We start from the raw sequence: 22864 nt of genomic DNA, 5'->3' as shown, positions 1-22864 counted from the left end.
CTTAAGAAACTTAAAATTTATCACTAATGTGCCTTCTTTTTTTTTTTTTTTTTTTTTTTTTTTAATGTGCCTTCTATAGAGAGAAGAGTCCCTGCATTCTGAGAGCTTATCTAAAACAAATTGCTCAGTCTTCTTTTTCTTTTTAATTGAGATGAAAACGGGAAAGAATGATCAAATGCAGAATAAAAATTTCAATTTCACCTCTGACAACACTCCATGAATTCTCCACTTGTCAGACTGACTGTAAGCAGTCCATTCATCTATTTCTAATCTGCCAATAATGGTTCAGCTCTGACATTCTGTGTGTGTGTCCCTTCCCACCAGATTCAAGCTTAGGGATTTATCAAAAGAAATCACACAGTGAAACAATGACTGAAAACAACTGCATATTCCAAAACACCCGGCAGGAAGAATTTACAATATCCTTAAGGTAAAGAAATGATAAATGAGTTGATGAATATGTCAATTACACTGATCTAAGTGAACACACATATCACACTACACCCCATAAATATGTGCACTTCTGTGTCAAAAATACTACAAGGGAAGGAAGGGGAGGGGAGCGAGGAAGGACGGAATTACAGAAGCAAGACTAAGAGGCTGTACCTTCAACCTGTTGGCATTTCCTTTGTACAGAAATTAAGACCCAAGAAAGCCAGGGAAGCAGAGAAAGCCACTCAGTTAAGATACAAAGCCACAAAGTGCCATTTTGAGTTACAAGACATTTGCATGAAAAAGTGTTAATAGTTCTCCACAGAGTGACACAGAGAGAAAAAGCAGCTTTCTAAATGGGTGGCTGGAGGGGGGGGGGTTCTTAGAAAGACGATCACTAATGGGAAGGAGAAGTATCCTGACCAAGAAAACCTGAGGACGTGTGTACCTCAACTGAAATGATCTTAAAAGAAAGGAGATAAAACACAGCAAGAGCATTAGAGGCTTCTGCATATGTGGCTTGTCTGAGTTTGCAAAAAAAAAATATATATATATATATATACACACACACACACATATATGTAATATAATTGAAAACAAAAAGCAAATGGACAAAAACAGTTTGTTCATGGAATATAACGGAGTACCAGTGAAAATTAGCAAGAACAGCAGGGTGATGTGAGGCCTCCCCTAGAAAAGGGCAACCTGGGAAACCTCATGGATATATCACAGCTACTCATCACCTCACCATCTTCCTCCACTTCATGGAACAAGAAGCTCCTGCTCAAAGGGAGCTGACAAATGAGTGCATTTTAGCTAGCTGAGCACTAGGGGGCGAAACTCTCCACATTTTCAGTATTACTCAAAACCTACACAAAAGATTACACAGTAAAGGCAAGTGAGATTATTTTTTTCTTCTAAATCTCATTGGAATAAGTAGAAAAGTAACTCTTAGAATCATGAGAACCATAAATTGGAATTATGGAATACTGGTAAGAGGAAAAACAATGCTAAGGCAACAATCTAGGTCTTGCTCACCTTCAATTTGTTCATATGAAAATACATTAGCTACCTGAATAATTTGAAAAAAAAAACATTTTCAGTCTAATATTCTAGAAAAATCTATGATAATTTTAGCCATACAGGCCCTTTCAACAACAACAAAGAAAAAAAATCAGTGAAAATCAGACCATGCATTATTTCTATACTTTGGATACTTTAGACTTGTTCAATCATTATTTCTACACCTTTACTTCCTCACGGAGGGTATTTCCATTTTCAAAAGGTTTCAATACCAGCAAGACCAGGAGGATGTAAGTTGTTCAACACCATAAAACTTACTTTAAACCAATCAGAAAGATGTGCTTGATTCGCAGGTTTACATTCCTGACTGACTTATCCTTTGCTGAAGGAAAGGGACATAGCAGCCTAGTGTTTTTGCCTGACTTCAATCATTAATACTTGATCAATGGAAGGGTGGCTAACGTGATATCAAAGCTCAGGTTTAGGAGGTTCTTCCTCAGTTTCCTCCTTCATAAAATTAATAGAAAATTGTCTCCAAATTCCCAGTAATTTTTTCCTTCATTACAACACAGAAGAAACATAGATTTATGATCAACAGCATTCGAGTTCCCAAGGAAATCTCTGCGGTCTGAGACTCGGGACAGTTTAAAGAAATGATGATAATCATCTGTAATGTGGAAAAATAAAATGCAGTGACAGGTTGTATCTGAGCCAAAAAACTTCTGGAACTCAGGAAGCTCAAGTCTGCAAATCAAGTTCCAGCAGCAAAAGGGAAGTGTATATAGTAGCTGCGTGACACCTACTCTTCTTTAATAATAAAGGCAACTTCCGGGTGGAGCTATCCCATTATGTGCAGGCTCAGTGCTAAACTCTGAACATGCATCATCCCACCAAACCTCTGTTACAGGCACTATCAATGTATCTAGCTTCTAGGATAAATGAGACTGAGGGAGGAGGGCTGCTGGATCAAGGCCACTCAGTTATTAAGTCAAAGATCCAGGAATTACATTCTGGATTTACATTCTTCCTTTATTTTTTATTGGAAAGTCAGATATACAGAGAGGAGGAGAGACAGAGGAAGCTCTTCTGTCCATTGGTTCACTTCTCAAGTGGTCGCACCAGCTGGAGCTGAGTCAATCTAAAGCCAGGAGCCAGGAACTAGGAGCTTCTTCCAGGTCTCCCACACGGGTGCAGGGTCCCAAGGCTTTGGGCTGTCCTTGACTGCACTCCCAGGCCACAAGCAGGGAGCTGGACGGAAAGCAGGGCCTCAGAGGTTAGAACCTGTGCCCATAGGGGATCCTGGCTCACTCAAGGTGAGGACTTTAGCTGCTATGCTATTGCAGCAGGCCTTCTTTTTTCTTTTAAACTATCTGAAAGGAAAAGAGCTCGCTAGAAAGGAAAGAAGGCAGGAGAGCTGAAAGGAAGAGAATGGGAGAGAGTGAGAGCACTCTGCTCAGCTGACTTAATCCCTCAGTGCTCCCATGAGCCAGAACTCGGAGCCAGGGACTCAATCAGGGTTCCCACATATGTGATAGGAACTTAATTACTTGCACCACCACACACACATCTTAACTCAGGTACTCCAAAATATGGGACAGTGGTATCTTAACCAGTCACTTAATTGCTAGGCCAAAGGTCTACCATTCCCCTTTTCTTAAACTATTAAACTCTCTTGAGCAAACATTAACATATACCCATCCACTCTGTTCCTACTCTTCCTGTCAAGAAAAATAAGACCAGTACACAAACTACTGCGTCTATGAAGCAGGCCGTGGAACAACTTCTAGAGCTTTCAGTTAACCCAAACACTGTACTAAGAAAGGCACAGTCTATTTTCCAGAAAAAGGATGGCACACGACATTCTGAAGCCAGGCATGGTGCTGTAGACGCACATATCTTTAGCTATTCACCCTTCGAAATGTTGTTGCGAAGCATTACCCTCATTTTACAGATAAGTTGCAAAAAGCTTATGTAATTTGTCAAAAGTAGTATTAACAAGGACAGAGGATCTTCTCATCTAATTTTTAGTATATATGCTGCCAAAGCGAGCACACTCTGGTCTAATTTCTAAGGCCCACATTGAGTTAAATAAGGATTTCCAGGTTACTGAAAGCTCCTGACCACATTCATGATTTCAATCTACGCCATGTCACAAAGCTTCATGATGTCAAGTTCAGTCTCTATAATCACCAAAGTCCCTATCTAAATATTCACAGTTCACTTAATGAGGCAACTTGGTAGATACTGCATAAGTCTTTGAAATACCTAGTAGCACACAATTCATTAATACGTAAAAACTTCATATAATTAACTATGTCTATAAAATTGCAGGACATTGATTTTCAAATGCATATTTTTCATCACCTTATAATCATTTTTAAAAAAGATTTATTTCTATTGGAAAGTCAGATATACAGAGAAATGAGACAGAGAGAAAGATCTTCCATGTGCTGGTTTACTCCCCAAGTAGCCACAATGGTCAGTGCTGAGCCAATTCAAAGTCAGTGAGTGCAGGGTCCATGGCTTTGGGTCGTCATTGACTGCTTTCCCAGGCCACAAGCAGGAAGCTGGAAGGGAAGTGGAGCTGCCGGGATATGAACTGACCTGGTGCCCCCATGGGGTCCTGGTGTGTGCAAGGGGAGGACTTTAGCCACTAGGTTGCTGCACCGGGCTTGAGAATCATTTTTGTACAACAGAAAAACAGGGGAGCTTTCTAGAAAAGCTGCCAAGGGGCCTACTGCTGCTGTGGCTTCTCTCACAGATGTTCTTCCTTGGAGTAGTTCTTCTAACCAGTACTATCTTCTGACTTGATTAGATATCTCAGCAATCTTTGTGCAGACTGCTTATCCAGAATCAAATACAAGGTTCACAATAATGTAAGGATATTTTTGTTGAGTAAGACAGCTGTCTTTGGTGAAGAATTTAACACAGGATAATGTACAATGAACAGAAGCCTTGCCCACGTTTCACTGATGCTCTCTGACAACGCAGATGTCAGCCTGATTTTCCTGGTCATGAGTGTCGTGTATAGAGTCACACACACATAGACTCACCAAACTCATTGCTAAACGCACTGAAGTGCCACCATCCTTTTACAATGAATTAAGTAGTCAGACATTGCTGAAATGGCATTTGGCAACTCAGTGTAAAGAATTAAGTAGTCAGGAAGGTACTCTGGAAAGTCATTACCTTACCATCTCAATTGGTCAAATACAAAAATCACTTACCTTATGAAGGAATAAGAACCACAACTTGTAATGAACAACGGGGATAGAAGTGTTACTGAACAAAAAGCTGTTCTATTGACCTGTCCCATTCATGCAGTAGAAAATAAACACACCTTTGCCAAGATGCGTGTTGATAGACATGTATCTTGCAGTTCCAGTTAAGCTTTTGTGCTCCCTGTAAGGTATGTGTTTTTTGGTTTCAGGGTCAATATATTCCTTGGCCAGTCCAAAGTCTATAATGTGTATAACATGCTCTTTCTTATTGCCTTGTCGGCCAATTAAGAAATTCTCTGGCTTGACATCTCGGTAAATGAGATTCTTCGAGTGCACATATTCCATTCGAGAAAGCTAAGAAATGAAACAATGATGAAAATATTCTTAAGAAGTATGTTGCAAAAATACATCAAAATTATTTTCTCAATCAGCACAATTTTAATTACCAAAATAAAAATAAAACTCATCTCTCTTTTACCTCCTTACTAATTCGTGAGTAAAAAAATATTTTCTGGTATAAATACATAATGTAACAAATGCCAAAACTAGGAAAAAAGAGACAGTGCAGTTCCCCTGAAATGACAACTTTTTCTCCTAATGTCACAATTTTCAAATGGTGAATAAATTAGTTAATTTTATGCTACTTCAGAAAGTAAGCACTCGGGAGAAGAACAGTCCCAGGAGGCTGGCAACACTACCTCTGAGACAGGTGTCCACAGCTTGCCAGCTCTTACTGTTGTGGAAACAAGCAAAGTGAGACCCAGAGAAGTTAACACTGGATTGAAACCACGCAGCTAGCAGAGACAGGACAGCAGATGGTTTTTTCCCCAAGTAAGAAAAGCAATGTGTTGACAAGGTAACAGGATTTGAGGAAGGCACACCTCAACAAAAAACTGCAGTTTTTATCGTAAAATAAAGTTGTCTTAACATAAAATTTCAAATTTCATTAAATATTACCTACAAAGCTTTGTTACCTAACTTGGCATAGAGAGAGGCTCAGACATTTGGTTTTGGACTCAAAAGTCAAAGTCAATTTTCTAACATCTACAAACTTTTTTCTGGAGAGTTTCAAATAAATAATGATTCATTTACAACCCTTCCCTGAGGGTTTAGCAAGTTTTTTTTTTAAGATTTATTTATTAAAAAAATTATTTTTATTGGAAAGGCAGATATATACAGAGAGGAGAAGAGACAGAGAGAAAAATATCTTCCATCCGATGATTCACTCCTCTAGTGACCACAACAGCTGGTACTTTGCCGATCCAGAGCCAGGAGCCAGGAACTTCCTCCAGGTCTCCCACACAAGTGCAGGGTCCCAAGGCTTTGGGCCATCCTCAACTGCTTTCCCAGGCCAGAAGCAGGGAGCTGGATGGGAAGTGGTGCTGCCGGGATTAGAGCCAGCGACCATATAGGATCCTGGTGTGTTCAAGGTGAGGACGTTAGCCACTAGGCCACGGTGCCGGGCCCATGACAAATTTTTTAAAGAAGTGTCCTGCTCCTCCATTAGATGGTACTGGTGTGTAATACCAACACACTGCCTCTTCAGCCTTTTTTGAGAATTGGAGGCCAGAGAACTAAAGCAAATTCTTGGTTACACAAATTTCAATTCTGAGCATTAATGCAGTGAGTTATGTCCTCAACTGTTTTTTGGATGTTAACAGTGAGGAGAGGGAAGATAAACAAAACTTTGAGTTATATCCTTAAAACCTATAGAAAAATCCAAAAAACCTGAAGGCTTAGCTGCAACTCTATCTAATCATCCTTTCTCCCTAATCTGAGTTATATGCTTCTGCATAAATTAAGGGCAAAGTATTGTAACAAGGTACAAACCTTAAAATAGAACAAGCTGCAGATAGGGAGTTCTCCAAGTTAGCCCTTTTGCCCTAGCCAACTTCCTAGAATGCCATCAAGCATGTGAGTACTATTTTATTAGGGGTCACTAGGACCAGTGAATCACCCAAAGACTCACACAGATACAGCGAGAACAGCTTCTTCCTTTCCCAGAACAGAAATACCAACTCACCAACTGGATGGCTATCATCAACACCGTCTTCAAAGTAAATGTTCGGTCACAGAGGTCAAATAAGTCCTCCAAGCTAGGGCCAAGCAGCTCCAGCACCATGGCATTGTACTTCCCACATGGTCCAAAGTAATAAACCTGTGGGAGACCCTCACCTGAAAGCAGAGGAGGGGGGAGACACAAAAAAGTAGGAGACACAAAACACAAAATGAGACAACTTCATTAGGACTAGAATATAACGGAAGTACAATTTGTGAGATTTCCAATTTCTTTCACAGTTGCTGTTAAAATACTTAAACTGAGTGCAATAGCTTCAAGGGGAACTAATAATGGGTAGGAAAGGCTAAGAATTATTCCTTCCGAAGGATGCCCAAAAGTGCAATATCATAAAAGATTCCAAGGATGGCTCAATGAGCTCAAAGGCCAGGCTAAACAGATCTTTGCTGATTTCATTAGCACTCCTCATGCTTACTGCCAAAACCAAACGGCGCTCTGCACAACTGCGGCCCCATAGGAGAACTCTGACTGAAGGAATGAGGTCCACAAAGGCGCAGACTTGCTCCAGGTCAGCACCACTGGCTCTCTTCAGTCTGTGTAGTTTTCTATCAGTTATGACAAAGTCAATAGACACTTAGCATTTGGCTGCTGACAAGTAATTATGAATGGAAAAGGTGGGCAGGAATACAAGGCTGGGTTTCCCCAAGATTCAAACTTCACAATTAAGAAGCAAAAATCTAGGCAGTCACCAAAGTGGCATTTTGTGAATGAATTTTCTTTTCATAGTACATCAACAAATACTGGTCATTCAATAAACATGCATTATATTACCAGGAGAACAGAGCTACTAATGAGACTATTAAACATTAAAAAATTATCTGGTCTCACAGAGCTGAACAATTTCTGCCTCACATGTTAATACTATGGTCTACAGCTGTATATGCTGTAGTTTATTGTTTGCTTCTGCCTCCAACATTCTCTCCCTGTTTCCCATTTGTACAGACGACACAGAGGTGACGCATGTCTAGTTCAGCTTTCTCTCCAGGAGAGAATTTGAGAGTCAATGTGATTCAGTGCTATGCTGTTTTCCATTTGTTTTGTGAATTGTACTGTCTACCTTGTTTAACACGTCCTTGAACATATTCTTTCCCTGTGCCTGTTCCTAGCTTTTGTCAGCTAAATATGCTTCTAACTAGCTCCACTATTCACTCAATTGTCTTTGTGGTTGTTTTGAGTCTCCTCCAAAAGTAAACAGGATTTGAAGCATCTTTATTCTGTTAGTTTGAAGAACTAATCTTTCAGTTTATTTCAAATATGCAGAACATAACAGCTTCCCCAATGAGTCCTGCTGAGAAATTCAAAGCAGAACACTCTACCCTAGAGACTTACTGCCTTTGTTAATTCAATATACGGTTAATGGAGTTTAGGGATCTTTTAAACTTATATCCAACAAAAGTTTCTGATGTCATTACAATTTTATTTCCCTAACAAAATATTATGTTCTTTAGAGTAGATTGTGGCAGCTTGTCAGCTGCCAGCCTTATTACTATTCCTTCCTTCTTAATAACAGAGCTTCTAGCTACTGCAAAGAACAACATGATCAATTATAACCTTTGCCTCTCCTAAAGATAGGACTGACTAATAAGATAGAGGCAGAAATTACCGGGTGGGGTGGTTACATAGAAATGTTTTTCCTTTCCTCTCTCTTTGCTGTCACTCTCTCAAAGTGTACTAGCTCTCAATAAAGTTCTGATCAATTTTAAAAATTCACTTGGGAGGCAGCACCACAGCCAGGAGCTAGGAACTCAATCCTAATGTTTCCTAGAGATCACAGAAAACATACTACCGAGTATGGTAACTTCCAGGAAAATGCAGCTGTAATTTATCGGAACTACCTGTACAAAAGATGCTCACTTGAGTTCCATTCTCTGCTTACTTTTGAGAACTGCCCACAAACTGGGCAACGTAGAAGGTACCAAAGTCTGCCCTCAGTCAGATTGCCATATAGTAACATTTAACATCTGGACTGCATTTAAATGAAAAATATAACGGTTTTACTGTCACTTTACAAGAGCCATTACAATTCCTCTGCTTAAGCAATTTTTGATCAAAATTAGGTCGTATAACTCTTGGATAAGACTGGTGGTAATGACAGCTTTAAATGCAACAATACAAATTTAACATGTGGAAAACAAGGAACTTTCTCTAAATAATTATGATAGAACGAAAACGGGGTGGGAGAATTGGTCCAGGCAGATATAAACTGGGTTCTTCAATCTATGCTGCATCAGAAATTGTTTCCTAAGTGTTCTTCTGGTAAACGGCATAAATAAGGTCTCGCTCTAATTTGATTAGCTGCACAGAAACAAAGAGTTGAAAGAAATTAAGTCTGAATTTTCTTGTTCTACTAAATTTCCAACACATTTCACTGTATGTCCCTTAACTACAGGTTAAATATCTTATAAACCAAAAGTAGGATACACCACAAATATTATCTTGCATATTTCTCCTGATTTCTAGAAAACTCTGCAGGCCATATGCAAAAAACAGGATGTGAGGTTACAACTCTATGGATAATTTTCAATTTGTCATTTAATTTAGGTTAAATACAACAAATTAAAGATAACTGCTTCCTTATCACCCAAGTTGTTATCTAAAAGATTCCTTAATGTACTACTTACAGTAAGTAGAGATATTTTTGAACATACATTAAGCTGACAACTGAAACAGAATCACCTTGAAGCTTCTATAATTCGAACATATCATCCCCTAACAATCAGTATTTCATTCTTTTTTTAAAAAACTAAATTACCTTTCAAACAGATTTAATCTTGTAAGCCATTAATATCAGTATTTATTTTTAAAGCTCTATTTTATTTTTATTGGAAAGTCAGATACACAGAGAGGAGGAGAGACAGAGAGGAAGATCTTCCATCTGATGGTGCCCTCCCCAAGTGACTGCAAAGATTGGAGCTGACCCAATCTGAAGCCAGGAGCCAGGAACTTCTTCTGGGTCTCCCAAAGCATTGGGCCGTCCTCTCCTACTTTCCCAGGCCACATGCAGGGAGCTGGATGGGAAGTGGAGCTGCCGGGATTAGAATCGGCGCCCATATGGGATCCCGGGGAGTTCAAGGCGAGGACTTCAGGTGCTAGGCCACGCCGCCGGGCCCAAACAAAGATTTTTTCAAAACACTTTAGGACAATAAAGGTGAATTTGGAAACACACAAACTGATAATCTCTCCCATCACACTTAAAAAAAAAATTTATTTATTTTTATTGAAAGGCATATATACAGAGAGCAGGAGAGACAGGAAGATCTTCCGTCTGATGGTTCTCTCCCCAAGTGACCGCAACGACTGAAGCTGAGCCAATTCAAAGCCAGGAGCCAGAAGCCTCCTCCAGGTCTCCCATGTGGGTGCAGGGTCCAAGCCAGTGCTCTGGGCCGTCCTTAACTGCTTTCCCAGGTCACAAGCAGGGAGCTGGACAGGAAGCGGTGCTGCCGGGATTAGAACCGGAGCCCACATGGGATCCCGGCACGTTCAAGGCGAGGACTTTAGCCACTAGGCAATGGCGTCGGGCCCAAACTTCCTTATATTCTCTTTTAGATCTACCATTGCTCCTCTACTGATATAGAACCATGTTACTGTTAATTTAATAGTTGCCTAGATTCAAACTCTTTTTGTTATGAAACACCTCACATTTGCAATTATAAAAGGCAGATCAGCTCTTTTAATACTTATTTTTAAAAATATTTATTTTTATTGCAAAGTCGCATATACAGAGAGTAGGAGAGATAGAGAGGAAGATTTCCATCTGCTGATTCACACCCCAAGAGGCCACAATGGCCGAAGCTACGCCAATCTGAAGCTAGGAGCCAGAATCCTCCTCTGGGTCTCCCATGTGGGTGCAGGGTCCCAGGGCTTTGGGCCGTCCTTGACTGCTTTCCCAGGCCACAAGCAGGGAGCTGGATGGGAAGTGGGGCCTCATCGATTAGAACCTGCACCCATATGGTATCCTGGTGTGTTTGGGGTGAGGACTTAGACGCTAGGCTACCACACTGGGCCCAATACATTTATTATTGGAAAGAAATGTTTCATTTTATTGGAAAGGCAGAGAGAGACAAGACACAGAGAGAAAGATCTTCAAATCACTGGTTGCAATTCTGGAATGCCTGCAAGAGCCATGGCTGGGTCAAACTGAAGCCAGGAGTCTACAAAACCTTCATAAATGTCTCACTTGCAGGTGGCAGGGACTCAAGAAATTGAATTACCACCTACTCTCTCCCAAGATGCACATTAAGCAGAAAGCTGTATTGGAAGTAGAGTAGCCAGGACTCAAATTCAGCACACCAGTATGTGACACCAGCCTCTGAAGTGGTAAATTAAGCTGCCAAAGGCCTGCTCCAATACTTTTTCTTCATGTAGTAAAGGTTTAAGAGGGTGAAAACACCTTGCATCTGGTAGCTCTAAATTTCTCAGTTGTGTATAGATATGAAATATGCATTCAATACAAATATATTAATTAATTTTGGGGGAAAAGTTTTAAAAACTAGAAAACCTACGGCCATTCTGGAGGTAACAGGTGCTTCCCTCTCAGTGGTGGTAAAATTTTTAAAAAGTATCCAAGACAGGGCCCGGCACGATAGTGTAATGGTTAAGGTCGTCGCCTTGCACACGCTGGGATCCCATATGGGTGCAGGTGTTAATCTCGGCAGCTCCACTTCCCATCCAGCTCCCTGCTTGTGGCCTGGGAAAGCAGTTGAGGACGGCCCAAAGCCTTGGGACCCTGCACTTGTGTGGGAGACCCGAAAGAAGTTCCTGGCTCCTGGCTTTGGATCGGCGCAGCACCGGCTGTTGCAGCCACTTGGGGAGTGAATCAGCAGATGGAAGATCTTCCTCTCTATCTCTCCTTCTCTCTGTACATTGGCCTTTCCAATAAAATAAAATATTTTTTTTTTAAAAGAACTGAGACAGACTCAGACAAAATTCTCATCTTCTAATTCATTCTTCAAATGCCACTGATGGGTCAGGATGGGGTTGATGAAGCTGGGTGACAGGAACTGCTTAGGTTTCCTATGTAACTGACAGGGACCCAACTATTCCAGCCATTACGGAATTGAGAGCTGAAGATGACAACTAAACCTAGGTACTCAGCTATGGGCTGTGAGCATCTTAATCAGTATCTTACCTGCTGAAGCAAACGTCTATCTGTAAGTCATGAAACTTGACAGCACAATGTGAAACAGGAAATCTCACACACCACTGGAAATTAGTTTCTGGGCCCCAGTGGTGCAGGGAGTTAAGGTACCACTTGGGTTAAGCCACACGTTAAACATCCTCTGCCCACAGCAGAGTGCTGGTTCATATCCTGGCACTTGAGCTTCCAACGCAGCTTCTTGCTCAAATGCTTGGAAGGCAGTATATGATGGAAAGTGCTTGGACCCCTGCCACTTGTGAAGTTTTGAACTTTTGGTGTGGGTCTGGCCCAGCTGTAGCTGTTGAGAGCACTTGCAGAGTGAACCAGTAGACGGAAGCCCCCAGCTTCTCTCTTTTTTAATTTAATTTTATTTTTTTTTTTTATTCATTGATTACATTGTATTATGTGATACAGTTTCGTTGGAACTGGGAATCACCCCACCTCTCCCCCCACCCTCCCCCCATGTGGAATGTTCCACCTTGTTGCATATCCACTGATCAAGTACAGTTGAGAGTCCCTCTTTGCAAGCAATAAACTAAACATAGAGTCCAACCAGCTTCTCTCTTTATTGTATCAAGTAGATTATAAATAAATGTAAAAACAAAATAAAGCTCTCATTATCATCTTTCACAATTAAAGCATAATGGGTGCTGGTCCCAAGACACAAGATGGAAGGAAACCTCATATAAAAATAATGCAGAAAAACACACTGCTGGTGGGCCTGGTAAGATAGCATGACAACTAAAGCCCTTGCCTTGAACGTGCTGGGATTCCATATGGGCACTGGTTCTAATCCTGGCAGCCCTACTTCCCATCCAGCTCCCTGCTTGTGGCCTGGAAAAGCAGCTGAGGATGGCCCAAAGCCTTGGGACTCTGCACCCAAATGGGAGACCAGGAAGAAACTCCTGGCTCCTGGCTTTGGATTGGCTCAGTTCCAGCCATTGCAGCTGCTTGGGGAGTGAATCAGCAGACAGAAAATCTTCCTATCTCTCCTTCTCTCTGCATATCTGTCTTTCCAATAAAAATAAATAAATCTTAAAACAACAACAACAAAAAACACACACTGCTGGTTTGGGTTTGCCTACAGCATTAGTAAACTTTTCTGTGTTCAAAAATGATACAATACTAAAAAGTGTCCACTGGGGTATTAAACAAGTTCACTTACGCTCTCTGGCCAAGAGGACTTCTATGTGGCTTTTCTGTTTTTGAAGCTTCAATAAAGATTTTGCTGCCACTTCTCTGAGGGTTAGTATCATATGTTTGTTTACTAAGCTAAAGCAGAATAATCATTAGCAGATTAGAATTGCTGCTGCAGAGCCAGGACATGGAAGCCTGGCTTAGATCACTTACGTGATGCTGATTTCCAGAGCCCTTGACTGCTGCTCCCAGGCAGGTTGCTGGGTACAAGAGGAACAAAAGTGTTCAACAAGAGCATGATGAGTTTCACAATTCCTTTAGGATCGTTCAGGCTCCGGAAGCAAAGAGCACTGTGGTTTGTTTTTAGTACAGTAAAATCTTTCCAAATGCCCACTGAAGTACAGAGAATCTATTACAATCCACACTAGTACTTGGACTAAAGTGTTACAGCTATTGTTCAAAACCATGGTCCCTAAGAAACCGCCTAGCCTGAATAATAGTGATAAAGGTAATTTTACAGTTTTAGGCTAAATCAGAAAACTCTGTCATATCTCATCTACTTGTACTATAATTTTTGTATCTAGAGTACTATTTTCCTGCCACTCCTTTTTTCATTTGTTCCTGCTCTTGCTGATTCATTCCTTCCTCCTTCTCTCCCTCCACTTCCGTTGAATGCCTGGCTCTGGTTTACTCACTTTTTAAATGATATTTATTTTTATCGGAAAATCAGATATATAAAGAAGAGGAGAGACAGAGAGGAAGATCTTCCATCCGATGATTCACTCCAAAAGTGGCCACAACTGCCAGACCTGAGTCGATCTGAAGCCAGGAGCCAGGAGTTTCTTCCAGGTCTCCCATGCAGGTACAGGGTCCCAAGGCTTTGAGCCGTCCTCTACTGCTTTCACAGGTCACAGGCATGGAGCTGGATGGGAAGCGGGCCTACCAGGACATGAACCAGCAACCACATGGGATCCCGGCACATTCAAGGCAAGGACTTTAGCCACTAGGCTACTGCACCAGGCCCGGTTAATTCTTTTTTCAAAATTTGATTACCACACATATACAAGGCTCTTATCATGTGACAAGCCCACATCCAGCTACAAATCTTCATCTCTATAATGTCCTATTATGAGTCTGTTTAGGTCACTAGCTCTTGTGAAACCTTTCCCAAAATCTGTCACCTGCCCAGTTCTGGTTTTTATATTGCAGAATACAAGCAAGAGGGGGAGGTATGCCAGATAAAATATTTGTGGACTGGGCAATTTTTATATTGACAATATATGTACCTTCCTAAGTAAAAGATCCTACAATTTCAAGGAAACCTAAAGACATCCCTATAAAGGGAAATTAATAAGAAACTTGCTGATGGTGAGTACAATACATATGAGTACAATACAATTAACATACTCTGATGATAGAAGGAAATGACAAGAAAATACGAAAGTTGGTTTTCTCTGCTGAATACAAAGCTTGTAATCTTTGTTTACTATGCTTAAACCATGCTCTCTTCTGAATAAGCTGAGCTACTGAACCAAACCAAAACTGAAGGAAGCTACTAGGTGGACAAGTAGACTCCAGGGGACCCAGAGTTAAATCTTTCAAGACCTGACTCCTAATCTCGTGTACTCAGAGCAGTCTATGGAAATGACATCTGAAACGAGCACAACTGCAGTGAATGTCAAAGCCCTCTGTGCCTCGGAAAATCAAAATACAGTGATATAAGGAATGAAACAAAACTACAAAAAAACACTGAGGATTAGCCTGAGAAAATTTAAAACTCTAGACTTCTCATTAAGTAAGGAAAAGAATAAAACAATTCTTTACAGTGATTACAAATAGGATGGGAGTTGTATATGTGTGTGTTTCTAAAAATACACACTACTGCCTTCTTCCACATACAGCTAACTTCTATTTAAAACCAGAGCATAAACTCATCACGTGTTTTACTTAGTTCCATTCTGTCACATTTTTAGGATATTTTCACACTCTTCAAACTGTCATATAAAGCCAAAATGTATCTTGCCATTTTCTTTCAACTGTTACTTAGAAGCATCAAAGTACATCTCTAATTCTACAGCTGTTAAAACATTTAAAAATCATTATCATCATACACATAGACTAGATGAAAGAACATATAAAAAGTTTTAAGTTACAATATCAAATTACTAGAAACTAACAGAAGAAAACATTTTTAAAACAATCTAAATGTTTGGTGACATGAAATGGGTGCTTAAAATTATGTTCTAAGAGCATTCTCCATCCATGAAACATGAAAAATATGCAGCATTAAACAAGTCTTCCAAATAAATAAAATAAATATGAAATGTTTTAAGTCTTAACTTTAAATGTGGTAAGTAAAAATGGAGATGTTGTTCCCTGTAAACGGAGATAAACTATGAAACATGTCTACATAGAGAAAGAAAAAGCATTCAAATGAAATGTAGCTGAGCTAGAATGATAAAAATATAGAAATGCTTATTAATTACTTTGACAATATCCTTTTAGACTTAATAGGTTGGTAACCCAGTGGAAGATGACCTAAATCCTTGGACCTCTGTACCCACGTAGGACATAGTAAGGAAACTCTTGGCTTCAGATCAGCTCAGCTCTGGCCGCTGCTTGGCTTCAGATCAGCTCAGCTCTGGCCGCTGCAGCCTCTAGGGGAGTGAAACAGTCCAGTGAGGTCCTCTCTCTGTCTCTTCTTCCCTCTCTCCATACAAAGGAAAAAACAGCTAACAGGAAGATTAAGATGTTTCTTCTCAGTTTCCAAGCTCCTTGCTATTCTCCCTTATCAATTCTTATAGTAAGATATCAGGTATTGAAATTCTTTTTCATTTACTGATTGATTTTAGAAATTTATCTCATTTACTTATTCAAACACCAGAGATCTTCCATCTGATGTTGCACTCCACAAAAATTCCTGCAACAGGCAGTCAGAGCCAAAACAAACAAACGGGAGTACATGAAACTAAGAAGATCTGTACAGCAAAGGAAATGCTCAACAAGCAAAGAGGCAAACAACAGAATGGGAGAAAAACTTTGTACACTACACAACAGATAAGGAACTAATATCCAGGATTTACAAAGAGCTTCAGAAACTCAACAACAGCAAAACTAACAATCCTGTTAAGAAATGGGCAAAGGAAATAAGCAGGCATTTTTCAAAAGAACAAGTTAAAGTGGCTAACAGACATTAAAAAAAAAGGTGCTCAGGCTCTCTTGCTATTAGGGAAATGAAAATAAAACCGCACTGAGGTTTCACCCAACTCCAGTGAGAACAGCCTACATTCAAAAAACTAACAATAGCTGCTGGCCTGGATGTGAGGGAAAAGGTACCTTACTTCACTGCTGGTGGGAGTGTAGGCTAGTGCAGCCACTATGGATGGAGAATGCTCAAATGAAAATTGTTCTACATTTATAGCAGCACAAAAAATGCCTCCAACAGCCAGGTTGGGCCAGTACAAAGCCAAAAGTACATCACCTGCTGCCTCCTAGAATGCTCATTATCAGTAAATTGGAATCGGATGGGAGCTAGGACGTGAATCCGGGTATTCCAATATGGGCATAGGCAAACCAGGAAACTGCCTGACACATACTATTGATTTAATTTCTTTTTAAAAGTTATTTCTTTGAAAGCCAGAGTTAGAGAAAGACAGAGAGACAGAAAGATATCTGTCTTAATATGCTAGCTCTCTCTACAAATGGTCACACAAACCAAGGCTGAGTCAAGACTGAAAATAAGAGCCAGGGGGTTCTTCTGGGTTTTCAATGTGAGTTCAAGAGTCCAAGCACTTGGGCCATCTTGCATTGCTGCTTTATGCATGTTTGCAGGGAGCTTAATCAGAAGTGCGGCTATCAGGTCTCGAACCACTGCCCATACGGGTTGTCTTTACTACGTACAGATTAACCCATAACATCACAGTACTCATTGGTTCCTCTCCCAAGGATCTCATATGTTAAGCACTGATTAATTCATTCTATGAACCGAAACCACAACAGGCTCTTTAATTTGAAGTCTTTCTTGTCAGAATACTCAAATATTACATAAATAACTAGCCAGTGATTAATAAATAGAAGCAAAGCACCAGTGAGTAAAAACACCGACTACATTGTGCTAGCCCTTCTGTGTATTTTCCTCAAGGTGGTCTGTTCATAATTCTGCAATACCACCTTGGTCTGCAGAGAATGGCATATGTGCCCTGGCTGCCAAAACGTTAACTACTGATGAATCTCATCTAAGGCTGTGAACTTTCTCCGGGGGAACAAAGGAAGAGTGGTGCTTGTAAACAACACGTTCAAACGTTCTTGCTCACACTTACAGTGAGCTGTGGTGAGTTCTTGTCTAATTTCTTGTCAAATTTATGATCTAATTTCGAAATAAATTTTTTCTGGAGTCATCCTCAAGAAATATTTTAAATTAGTAAAAACCAAAAAGGCAAGCTTATTAAATTTTTCGAACTTTTTTCTGCTATCAGTCATTTACTGACTGCTTACTATGTTACAGAACTACGTTGGCCCCTGAGAGAAAACTAAAGATACAAAAGAAAAAAAAAAAAAGGTACAGCCTTACTTCCAAGGAGCTTATTATAATTTTATTGAGATAAAGGACAAACATACAATTACAACATTAAAAAAATAATCAACATATAATTATCAATAGGATAACAAAATAAGAATAGAAAAAAATCGCAAAATCCAATTTTGAAAGGTCAAAATAAGATGACATTGCAGAAGTCTGACTGCTCAAAATTAATTATATAACCACAAAATGCAAAAGGCCTTGATCAATGTCAACTTATATAAAAAAAAAAGATACAGAGGGTAGCAATTTATTGCAAAGGTTAAGACATTACTTGGTATGTGGCAGGTCTGAGCACTTGCATTTGAGTCCTGGCTGTTTCCAATTTTACCTTCCTGTAATACATGCCCCAGGCAGCAACAGGTATTCAAGTACTAGAGGTGCTGTCACCCATATGTGGGAGATATACACTAAGTTTCATACTTTGGGCCGGTACAGTCCCAGCTGCTGCACATATTTGTGGAGTGAACCAATAGATGGAAGATCTTTCTTTCTCTGCCTTTCAATACAAAACAATAATAATTAAAAAAAAAAGATTTGTAGTTTCACTTGAGTATAATTTCATAAAATTATAAAAGGCACGTATGTGAAATGGCTGTTAAAAAGCCCAAGTATGGGGCCAGCATTGTGGCAAAGCCAGTTAAGCTGATGTTTCCAATGCACTTCCTGCTAACGAATCCTAGGGGACAGTAGATGACACCTTAAGTATTTGGGCCCCTTTCATCTTTACAGGAAACCAGGATGGAGTTCCACATTCCTGGCTTTGGTCTGGTTGAGCCCTGTATATATATATGAGGAAGTGAGCCCTTGGATGAAAAAAATCTCTTGCTCTTGCTCTCCCTTTCAAGTGGACAAAAATAAACATTAAAAAAATGCAGTTGTCACTTCACAATGGACCTCAAAAATTCATGTTGTGGGCCTGGTGCTGTGATGCAGCAGGTTAAGCCATTGCATGCAATGTTGGCATCTCATGTGGGTATCTATTCAAGTCCCAGCTGCTCCACTTTTGATTTATCGCCCTATTAACGCACCTGAGAAAGCAGTGGAAGATGATGTACCTATCTGGGAGATGTGAATGAAGCTCTGGGCTCCTGACTGTTGCAGTCATACGAGGCGACAATTAATGGATGGAACATCTGTGTCCCTCTGTGTAACACTGGCTTTCAAATAAATCTTTCTAAAAAATTAATGTTACACATCTTAAATAGATTTTATTTTTTAGCTGTTGATTATAAAAAAATTAAAGGCAAAGGAAAAGTTAAATTGAAAAAACTATTGTGCCCAGATTATGACAGTAACCCACTCTATGTCCAGTGTCACTGCTTTAGGAAGCTCAGTTAAGAGCTACATTATGGCCCGGTGTGATAGTGTAGCAGTTAAAGTCCTCGCCTTGAAAGCACCAGGATCCCATATGGGCGCCAGTTCTAATCTCGGCAGCCCCATTTCCCATCCAGCTCCCTGCCTGTGGCCTGGGAAGGCAGTTAAGGACAGGGATGGTCCAAAGCATTGGAACCCTGACCCGTGTGGGAGACCCAGAGGAGGTTCCTGGCTCCTGGCTTCAGATCAACTCAGCTCCAGCCATTGCAGCTGCTTGGAGAGTGAGTCATCGGACGGAAGATCTTCCTCTCTGTCTCTCTTCCTCTGTGTATATCTGCCTTTCCAATAAAAATATAATAAAAAAAAGTGCAACATTACCAAAATAGCAGTGCGTGGCATTTGTATTGTGCTCCAGAGCAAGACAGAGGGTCTCTGTCCTACCACAATGGAGTTAGATGCCTCTTCTTTTTCTGGAGGTTTCACCAGCCCAGGTTCCATTGCTACACAATGGCACAGGCCTGACTGCCTCCTCTTGTCAAGGCAGTGTGTCCAGCCCCTCTGTCTGGATCCTGCAAGTCTCGCTCTTACAAGGAGGAAACATGGGTGAAGCTGGATACCTGTCAGCATCACTGCAACCTTTCTTTGCTGCTTCTGGTTCACTGAACGCGCACATCCTTTTTTACATGCATTGGTCCCTTTCTGCTGGGCCCTGAGCACTGAGAGCTAGCAGGTGAGGGTGCTAATAACAAAGGGGAGCTAATTCTTGCTAAGTCTGGGTGGTTAGGTCTCTGAGGATTGGCTCAACTTCCTGCTGTCCCATAGCCTCGCCACAGTTCCCATTTATTCATTTGCCTTAATTTCGGAGTCATTTGCAGGGATTTAGAAAAATTTACAGTGACAAATGAATTCCCACAAAGATTACTTTCATATTTTCTGGTGCAAAAGGAAATTCTAATATTTGTACAGTACACAAGTGAATAAAGACCATACCTAAGATTTAAAAAAAAAAATAGCAGTGCATAGGTGTAATCTTTGCAAAGAGCCATCCTACTCCCACTGAGGGCAGGGACAGTCTCAGAATCTCCAGTTTGTCCTTGTTGCCTCAAGTGAAAGGCATTTTTGTATAATCCTTTTTCCTCCAATGCTGCCCCCATTTACTCTCCATTTTCAGTAGACAGAGAATGCTGAAATTTCAGGAAATTGCAATGTTCCATATGTAGGGAGAATATGAATTCAGCAATAAGATTTCAATCCCGTATAACAAGTTAATGGGATTATTTTGGCTCCCAATTGAAAAAATTAGCCTGCCTTGGAGGTCCTGTTTAGAAGGGATGACAGAAATCTTTTCATTTGGCCCAGTCACTTCCCCAGGACCATTCAAAATTCTAAAATGTGCTGGATTACAGGTTTTCACCTGTGTTTCATTTGCGAGTCACATACAAATATGTATTATAAACGTGTTTCAACGGATATCACGCTAAAATTTATGAAAACTGGAACAAGATAAACGGAACAACAAAATGTATAAAGTTCTGGGGCATAAAGGAAGTTAAGCCTCGAGTTATGCGTACATCCTGTGGACTCAGTTGTCAGCTTTAAATCTTTTGTCAAGAATATCCACATTTAAAGATATCATCAATCAACAAATACAAAACAAGAAGCTACCATGAGCAAGAATTCACAATGAATCCAATAAAAGACAAATATCTGTCATAGGCTTTTAAGTTATGATACAGTTTGGTTAGTTGAGAACATGACTTGACCAATGCTCAATGATTCTTACATGATTCTATGTATTTTAGAAAGTAAAAGTCAAATTCTTCTGATAGTACTTTCACTGATGGCATCTGAGATGGAAACTGTGCTTCAATCACTCACTCACATAAAACTGCCACACTTAAGGAAACATAAAACAGAGGGATGCTTACTTCTTCCAACAGAGGTATCCTTCAGATGCAACCTAGTAGCAGTGGTAACATTTGCTAAGTCAAAATACTTTTTTAGAAGCCCAGAAAAGCATTTCAGAAATGAGAGAGTTCTTGGGTTAAAAACAGGAAATTCTTAAGAAAAAATTCATAAACTTACATCATAAAAATCCCCAAAGGTGCTAAGTTATTAGAGTAATATTGATATTGCTTGCAAATTAATAAGAACAGTAGATAAAATGACACAACTGTGGCATTTCACAATGCGTTTCAATGTGGTAAAACATGTATACATGTCTGCAAATTACCAACCTTCCCTCCTTTCTTTTGGTAGGAAAGAAAAGAGAAAACTCACATACCACTTGTATTTGAGGCAGGAAAAAGCATCCAAAAGTTGCTCTGTGGCCACAATCATAGCATCACAGAGCCCCAATAACTCAACTATTCCTCCAGTAACAGCAGCTTTTTGGTTGACTATGTGAATTTACCAACCCAGAAACCAGAAACTTAAAATTCACATATTTTAAGGTTTCCATCTGAGCTACTGCACTTAAGTAAATGGAGGAAGAAAAAAAAAAAAAAAACTTGACTTACCAGTACTGCCAAGCTGTTTGTAAAACCTGTACTCTAAATGAAGCTGTGGAGCACGTGATTTTATTGGTTCCTGAAACCCAAAAGAACACTATGATCAGATTTAGACAAATGAAATTTCTCACTCTTAAATTTTCACAGTAAATGATGGCAAAGATCATTTAATATTTTAGAGGCTAATATCCATAGTCTTTTTATTTTCAAAACTTTATTTTTATTGGAAGTCAGATTTACAGAGAGAAGGAGCAACAGAGAAAGATCTTCCATTCCCCAAGTGGTTGCAACAGCCAGAACTGAGCCAATCCAAAGCCAGGAGTTTTTTCTAGGTCTCCCATGCACGTGCAGGGTCTCAAGGCTTTGGTCCATCCTCTACTGTTTTCTCAGGCCACAAGCAGGGAGCTGGAGGGCAAATGGAGCGGTCGGGATATGAACTGGCACCCATATGGGATCCCAGGCATGCAAAACAAGGACTTTAGCCACTAGGCTACCTGTACCAGGTCCCATATAATAGTCTTTTCTTCTCAAGATTTGTCCTGAAAAATAAAGCTAACATGAAGCTGAATTACATGTAATCTCTTCCATAGATATAGGCTCTCCATGAGCCATCATTCAAGAACAGCTCTCTCCCATGAAATATAGTCCAAAAGGGCCCAGCGTGATAGCTTAGTGGCTCTATCTCGCCATGCATCTGCCATACCCTGACTGCTCCACTTACCATCCAGCTCCCTGCTTGTGGCCTAGGAAAGCAGCAGACGACAGCCAAAAGCCTTGGGACCTTGCACTTGCATGGGAGACCTTGAAGAAAGTCCTGGCTCCTGGCTTCAGATCGTCTCAGCTCTGACCATTGTGGTCACTTGGGGAGTGAACCAGTGAGGGGAAGATCTTTCTGTTATCTCCTTCTCTCTGTATATCTGCCTTTCCAATAAAAAATTTTAAAATCATAAAAAAAAATTCCCCTGAAATATATTTGCCCTGAAACCAGGGTGTCAAACCTTTTCAAAAATGTCAACACATACTTCCTGCTTATTTCATTATCAATATTTGGTGGAAACAATCTTATTTTTAGAAAAGTAATACCTGCTCAGAAAAAATTCAAACACACAAAATATTGGGAAGATAGAAAAAGTCCGAGAACTTACCACTGCAAAGGTAACCATTTATCCTTCGATCTATTGATTTGTCCATGTATTTATAATTATAGACTCAAAAACATAATTTCACATAAATGAGATCATACTGTATTTTCTGTTCAGTGATGGCTTCAATTTAAAAAAAGTAATGATATCTTTTATTGGCAGCAAATAAAGGTGTACAATACTACTTTTAATGACTGAGGTATTCTCTTTCACGTATGTATGAGTGTATATGTATGTATGTGTTTACTTAAGTCTGATTTCAGTTTTGAAAATTATGAGCAATGTGGTT

The 22864-nt window shown here is 40.0% G+C and overlaps 1 protein-coding gene across 5 annotated transcripts in view; it reads right to left on the bottom strand.

Annotated features, from left to right (window-relative positions):
- CSNK1G1 (casein kinase 1 gamma 1) overlaps positions 1 to 22864 on the bottom strand; it is a 131147-nt gene that overhangs the window by 33588 nt on the left and 74695 nt on the right. For all 5 annotated transcript variants that reach the window (XR_009245589.1, XM_058665686.1, XM_058665689.1 and 2 more), the window contains exons 4-6: positions 21443 to 21512; positions 6700 to 6851; positions 4796 to 5030 (exon numbers count right to left, since the gene is read on the bottom strand). Coding sequence is in view for 4 of the 5 variants with exons in the window: in XM_058665686.1 (XP_058521669.1) it covers positions 4796 to 5030; positions 6700 to 6851; positions 21443 to 21512 (457 nt within the window). In the remaining variant the exon portion in view is untranslated. The remainder of the gene's footprint in view (positions 1 to 4795; positions 5031 to 6699; positions 6852 to 21442; positions 21513 to 22864) is intronic.

Source organism: Ochotona princeps, chromosome 6, assembly GCF_030435755.1.
Source record: "Ochotona princeps isolate mOchPri1 chromosome 6, mOchPri1.hap1, whole genome shotgun sequence".
In the NCBI taxonomy this organism is placed as follows: Eukaryota; Metazoa; Chordata; class Mammalia; order Lagomorpha; family Ochotonidae; genus Ochotona; species Ochotona princeps.
Note: the sequence above shows the minus strand (reverse complement) of the source record. Positions and strands in the feature narration are given on the sequence as shown.